Source organism: Lolium rigidum, unplaced genomic scaffold, assembly GCF_022539505.1.
Source record: "Lolium rigidum isolate FL_2022 unplaced genomic scaffold, APGP_CSIRO_Lrig_0.1 contig_42516_1, whole genome shotgun sequence".
Taxonomy (NCBI): domain Eukaryota; kingdom Viridiplantae; phylum Streptophyta; class Magnoliopsida; order Poales; family Poaceae; genus Lolium; species Lolium rigidum.
Window position 1 is genome coordinate 38716 of NW_025900537.1, and position 7394 is coordinate 46109.

Consider the following 7394-nt stretch of genomic DNA (forward strand, 5'->3'; position numbering starts at 1 on the left):
TGTAGAGTCAGGCTTGGTTTGTCTCGAAGTGGCCGTCTAGTGATGTAATAGGATAAGTGCGTCGTCGCATTGAGATCACTAGAGGCTGAGGCTCCCCAGCGCCTCCTAGCCAGCCGGTCATCTGCGTCCCACTCAAGCCCCAATTAACGTGCTATACTTCGCCAAAAAAAATGAACAAGGAGAGGCCCGAAGGCCTTGATACCATTATATTCCAAAGCGGCAGTCACAGATTACAAGAGGGACATCAAGAACATGAAAAACAGCAAAACAATCCCTAACTTTTTCATTTTTCGATAAAGGGTGCTTTATTATGAAACACCCGGCCTCTGCATAGTTAAGATGCACTCAGCCGTTCCAACATGGTACAAGGTCTCCAAAAGAGTAAATACAATAATTCTGAAAAAACCATAAAAAGAGAAGCTAGTTACACCAACGGTGCCGCAACCCTAACTTTTTCATGCAGGTTATACCTGTTGGGGTAAGGAAACGACTGGATTTCTATAGATCTAGATTCTTTTGGCAGTCCGACGAAAATAAAAGAAAGTACCGCCTTACAAAATGGAACATTGTTTGTCGACCCAAAGATCAAGGGGGCTTAGGTATTGAGGTTCTCGAAATCAAAAACAGATGCTTATTGAGTAAGTGGCTCTTTAAAATTCTGAATGAAGACGGGGTGTGGCAAGAATTGCTACGTAATAAATACCTAAGACTGAAGATATTATCGGAGGTGCAAGCCAGACCTACTGATTCCCCTTTTTGGAAAGGATTGATGGAGGTCAAACAGGAGTTTTTTTCTAGGGGACTTTTCAAAGTGGGTAATGGTAGGAACATCCGCTTTTGGGAAGATATCTGGTTAGGAAATAATTCTTTGGCTCAGCAGTATCCGTCCTTATATAATATTGTACACCATAAAAATGTCACTGTCGCTCAGGTGTTAGCACAAACACCTTTGAATATTACATTCCGGAGGGTGTTGAGTGGCAACAAATGGACTTTATGGTTACAGTTATGAAGGAAACTAATGATGGTTAATTTGAATGAAGAGGATGCTCGTTTTGTGTGGAGGTTAACAACTAATGGTTCTTTTACAGTGAAGTCGATGTATGAAGATATTATGTGTGATCATACCCCATTTCAAGAAAATATCTATGGAAGGTTAAAGTTCCACTTAAAATTAAGATTTTCATGTGGTTTTTGAGTAATAAAGTTCTGTTAACTAAAGATAACCTAGCTAAACGGCATTGGAATGGATGTACAAAATGTGTTTTCTGTGGGGAACAGGAGACCATTCAACACCTTTTCATTGACTGCCCACTAGCTAAGCTCTTATGGCGTACGGTTAATTTCACTTATGATCTTCCACCTCCCACCAATATTACTAATATGTTTGGTAATTGGTTAAATGGAGTAGATAGACAATCTAAGGCTTTTATCCGGATTGGGGTTTCTGCTTTATGTTGGTCTATTTGGAGGGTCAGAAATGATATCATTTTTAACAAAAAAGCCTCTTTTCATTTCTTGCAGGTTATTCATATGGTCTCCCATTGGGTCCAGCTTTGGGCCCTACTCTCTCCGGAGGGGCAGCGGGATGTCATGGCTTCTGGATGCACACGGCTCCTGATGATCGCTCAGGATATCTTGTGCCAGGCTGGTTGGCGACATACTAGTAGGCTATGTTGAGATATAGTCATAGTATGTGTTGGTTTCGATGGTTGATTTTTGTATCAATCCTCGGTGATGCGTGAGTTGTAAACCATACTTTGTGGAACCACTTTTTAATAAAGGGCCGTGTGTATCATCATGATGCAGAAGCCGGGGCAAATCCCCATTTCGAAAAAAACTTTTTCATGCAGGATGATGAACAATGAAACGCAATCAGGTCCTCCGCCGCATGTGAGGGAGAGAGAGCTCCGGCCACCGAGACAACGAGGAACACCATTGGAAGCTCTACATAAGGCTTCCAAACGTAGGTAGAAAAAACATCACAAATCGATTTCCGACGACAATGGCCACCAGATAGCCATCATAGTCGGCTGGCAAACAAAGGCCGCCAAGAATGCACTGCTTGCGTTGGCATCACTGTGAGTCATTACAACATGAGTCGGCAACCTGCCACTTACTTTCTGCGCCAAAGCCAACAATTACTATGTATGGTTTAGCTTATGAGAAATCGATATTTTTTGAGATGCCATCAACTGGGACATATAAATCAAAGGTGGAAAACACTAAACTGGGAAAGGTGAGTGTATTTGGGAGCATTCTGATAGTACAAGAGATAATTAATCAGATGAAGTGGTTAGTACCTTCTGAGAATTTTCAGTGGTTGTTCATTATCGTGATAACATTTACAAGGTTAAGTTTCCGAGCAAAACCGAAGTGTGACGTTTGAAACACTTTAGGACTTATCACATTCCTAATAGTAATGTGGTTCTTCTTTTGATGAGAGGGCCAATTATACATGCTACCGGAGGTTTGGTTCAAGTCTCGGGCATCCGTAAGGATGAAAGAGGTGGTTTTCTCGGTTTATGGAGAATGGGGTCTCTATTTGGCAAAACTCAATCTGTTGACATGCCATTTAGAAGGAAAAATGGTATTCTCAGAATTTTTATTGGTTGCGTTGATTATACTTTGATTCCACCTTCTATGCACATCTATATCAAGAAGGGGTTTTACAAACTTGGTTTTGTGGTGGAGAATGGTGAACAATTACAAACGTTGGATACATATATGGACGAGAACAGTCATACTAAGGATGATGACCATGAGGATGATAAGGAAGGAAATGAGGATGGTCACAATATGGATGAGGATGATCCTATAGGCAATTCGAGGGAGAGTAAATCTCTCTCTAAAAATGATGCTGGTGATCAACGTGGTGTGAAGAAATGCAACTCCTCATGTAAGAAGTGCCCCCGGCACTATCTCTACCCTTAATTTCTTGGAGATTCGTGCTAGCAATGTTGCAAAAAGACCCTCCCACCTCCAATCTTTAGTCCATTTCTATGTTGCAGAAAGCCACCTATTTTTTTCATATTTCAAACATCTCACAGCTAGTACTCCCCCCTCTCCCTCTCACACATCTCACAACCACCTATGGGGAATTTTTTTCGACAGAAAATAAACCAAAGTTTTTTCATAATATTCAGATGCATTTAATCCATAGCAGTTATATACAATTATGCATATTATGCAGCTGATGCATAGTTTCATTTATGTTTCATCACAGAATAATTCAATAATATTCTTTCACATAATATTCTCTAAACACCTAAAAATATTTCTATCAAAGAAATTTTCCCCCCAAAAAAATCTTTCATATAATGAACATTTTTCATACGAGTTTTTATGAGAAACATACACAAGTCCGCAGAAGTTCATAATAGATTTTGAAAATAATAGAAAATATATTAGAGTTTGGGGAAATTAGCCGTGGTTATTTTGAGATCCATTTTTTCACTGTTTGGGAAAATATTCCGAGAATACTATAGTTTTCTAAAAACGAAGTATCAAATAATGTGAGATGTTTGGCTGCCAACTATTTTTTTTAGATCAATTCACTTAGGATTCACAGAATCGTACATGATGCAAATCTGGAAGATTTTCTACAGAATTCATACGCAGGAAAATCTGCCTAATTAACAAAGGATTCAAACACAATTCATATAGATTCATACAAAATTCAGAGGGTATTCATACAGTTCCATACACATTAGACATTTTTAGTAGCTATGGAAGCAAATACAACACGAAACATGGACATGTCAAGAAACTAAATCCAAAACGAGAAACAGGACTAAAATCCATACAAATTTCATAAAAGTTACATAGAAGAATCTGAAATAAAAAAGTCATCTCCAGGATCCAGGAGGCCTGGATGACGCCCGGCAGTGTCCGACCATGGCACGCGATGGCGCGCGACGAGGACGCGGCCCATCCAACGCCAGTGGCGCGACACGAGGAGGTGGCCCGTCCGCCGGCGGCAGCACTCGAGCGGCGGCACGACCGATGCAGCGGTGACTGCCGGAGCTGCCACGCGCAGGAGGCGGCGGCGGGATGGAGAGGGCCGGCTTGAGGTGGCGACGAGGTCGGCAGAGGGCAGCGCCGTGCGTCAGCGAGGCTTCCTCGCCGGAGCTCCATGCTCGCCACCGCCGGGGAAGCCGCCTGCCCGCCGCGTTGCTTGTGGTGGTCGGGGAGGTGGATAGGAACTATGAGAGGGGACGGGTCGGGGCTGAGTATGTCGGGGACGGTGGCGCTGGGGGAGGGAATGGTCTGGGCGGGGGGATTTAGGTTAGGTTTGGGGATGATTTCGAATTTTCTAGAGGACTCAAATGCAAATGTGCCAGAACCTTTGACTGCTTGGACTTTGTACGAATCTCCAACAAATATGTGGTGCAGATAAAATCCGCACTCACGTGGTGTGGACAATACAAAGCAGGTTCGTCTACTAAATCTTTGGCACATCTGATGGTACATGCGCGTGGTACAGGTGGGTCCTGCCCGTACCGTTGGCCGTTAAACCTTCTGGAGTTGCCTCTCGCATTACCCTTTCACCCATGTGCGTGAAAAATCATTCAAATGACTTTTATCACTTCGAAATATTATATTTACGTTCAATATAACAGCTCAAATGATATATTCATCAATACCTTCATAATTTGAGATCATGTGGAGACACGCGTATAAAAGGTACACGCTAATGCTGTAAAATACTAAAATACTATCACTACTCATGCAAAAAAAACATAATGTAAACATGCTTCAAAAACGCACCGTTAGATCACTAGAATAAACGAGCTGGAATTATTTTATGTATCTAAAATAACCTCTTGTTATTTATCATATATCACAATTTTAATTTTTTTGTACTCCCTCCATCCCATGAAGGATGTCTGAGAATTACGAAAAAATTCGGAGCACTAATTACACTTGAAGATTTACATGTAGAGCAGACACGCACCTCACCCCTACCTAGTTGCATTTCTTATCCATATCTCACAAGATAAACTATAAAATAAATCTGCCTACTTTCAAAAGACTCTTGGACTACCTTGTAAGTGATGAAAGAGTGCGGACTAATATGCTCATTGAGTTATGTTTGCTTTCAACAAAAGTTGTTTGTTTTGCTAATGTGCACATTTATTACGGTTTTGCTAGTTTTCAGCTACCTCTCAGTTGAGTCCTATAGTATCAAATTTGTATCTGGATTCATCAATTTGAGTTGCAATGCAAGTTGGATCATAATTGAGATTTTTAAGTGTAAGTTGGCTTGCGACTAGAAAAATGTCTTCGTATCGATAGATTTGCTTCATAATTCGTGTTAACCATGAGTTGCAACTAAAATTCAATAGCGTCACGACTGAGAACTAACTTAGTTCAGAGACAACTGAGAACTAGTCATACCCTATTTATTATTATTTTTCAATTTATCACAATAGAAACTTTAAGAAAAAGTTGATGGGAACAGGACAGGTAAAAAAAAGAAAAACATAAGGTCCAATTCGAACAGGTGTTGCTGCGTCTTCTAAGCATCATTTGCAAACTTGTACTGGAAAGTCCTCAGATTATGCTCGGACGAGCTGCCGTCATTGATAGCCTCCTGCACTTTCGCCTTCCATGCTATCGAGCTGCTCCGTATGGCGACACCCTCATCTGTATCACCCATGACCATTTCCACGCACCTCGTGAGCTCCTTTGCCTCCAGAAACCTATCAGCATCGATTGTGGCGCACACACCAATGCCCCACTCAATGACGAGGCGCGCGTTGGTGTCTTGGTCGGACCATTGCGGCACTCCCACCACCGGTGCGCCGCACGCCACGCTCTCGAGCGTCGAGTTCCACCCGCAGTGTGTTATGAAGCACCCAACCGCCGGGTGGGACAGTACCTGCACCTGGTCACACCACTCCACCACCATACTCCGCTCGTCATCTATGTCGTCGTCATTGTCGTCTCTGCTGTCCTTGCGCACCACCCACAAGTAGAACTTGCCGCTCGCGGCGAAGCCACGCTTCATCTCCTCCTTCTGCCGTTTGCTCGCCGCCGACATGCTGCCGAACGACACATACACCACTGACCGCGCCGGCTTTGTGTCCAGCCACTCCATGTAACCCTTTTCGTCGTGCTCGAAGAGATCTCCTACAACGGCACCTATGCCACTCCTCGTGCCGCCAGCGAAGAGCGATAGGACGGCTGGACCGATGGGGAACATGTCCAGTTCAGGGACGGATGCGAGGGCGCCGAGCTCCAGCGCCTCGACGGTGTTCACGAGCACCGTGGGTTTCCTTCCTCCGGAGCTGATGGCGGCGTCCAGGTCCAGCTGCTGGAACGTCCTGCGGATGTTGTCGAACGAGGAAACGAGCCTCCCGTCCGTGAGGTTGGTGAAGAAGCTCGGAAGATCGCGGATGGCCATCGGCGGGAGGCCTGGCATGGCCACCATGAACCCCGGCTCGGCGGCGTGCTTCGTCACGATCCTCTTGTACCCGTGCAAGTAGTGGTAGTACACGGCCAGCATGGTGGCCGGCTGGTTCCAGTAGAGCGCGCGTGGCAGGCCGCGCTCCCGGGCGACTTCGGCGGCCCACCACATGAGCATGGCGTACACGACGAACGTCACAGGCCGGCCCCGCGCCGCGAGGCGGTCCAGCACCGCCGAGAAGGTCTCGCGGCCGACCCGGGCGAACGCCTCACTGTACCTCCGCGCGTCGTCTCCGTCGCCGGCAAAGAGGCGGAAGCCACGGTCGTAGCCGTCGGAGTAGGGGATGTAGGAGATCGGGCCATCGTGCACCTCCTCGTCGGGATACTCCAGCGAGGGGAACATGAGCCGGTGCGCGGACACAGCGGCAGACAGCGTGACATGAGCGCCCGGCATGGCCCGCACGAGGCGCTCTGCGAGGGCGCGCGCCGGGTTGATGTGGCCCTGCCCCGGAAACACGACGACGAGGAAGTGCTGCGGCGCCATGGATGCACGTTGGCTGGAAGTCCTTGTTGACACGATACTACTGCTGTAACATTAGTTGTTGTAACTGCATCACCTAGTCTACTGCTGGCCTCCTGATCTCTAGGATCGTGAGCCACCTTAACCGGCAGAGTCTGCCCACGTACTCTCGGATGTGATGTATTTCCTGTAACCGAAACTCTCTGGAATCAATCAACACAGTTCAACTTGGTATCAGAGCTTAGGCTCGATCCTCTCCCATGGCCGACGCCAACCCTCCTCTCTCCGCTCCGGCGGCAACGGCGGCGGCCAACGCCCTAGACACCGACCCACACACTCCCCTAAACCAACAACTCCCCTTCCGACCACGCGCGCCGCCCACTCCCATCCTTGGTGACGGCCGCGACCTCTTCCCCATGGCAACTACCTCTAACGCCGTCATTCTCCCCGCTCCGGCGACATC

General features: G+C 46.3%; 1 protein-coding gene across 1 annotated transcript; it reads right to left on the bottom strand.

Annotated features, from left to right (window-relative positions):
* Positions 1-5410: 5410 nt before the first annotated feature.
* LOC124681431 (cyanidin 3-O-rutinoside 5-O-glucosyltransferase-like) lies at positions 5411-6955 on the bottom strand. Its single transcript, XM_047216354.1, has one exon. It carries the CDS (start codon positions 6953-6955, stop codon positions 5522-5524), a length of 1434 nt encoding a protein of 477 aa, XP_047072310.1. The 3' UTR covers positions 5411-5521.
* Between the last annotated feature and the right edge of the window lie 439 nt (positions 6956-7394).

Coding starts and splice junctions, on each gene's coding strand:
- LOC124681431 (XM_047216354.1), bottom strand. CDS start 6,955: ATGGCGCCGCAGCACTTCCTCGTCGTCGTGTTTCCGGGGCAGGGCCAC.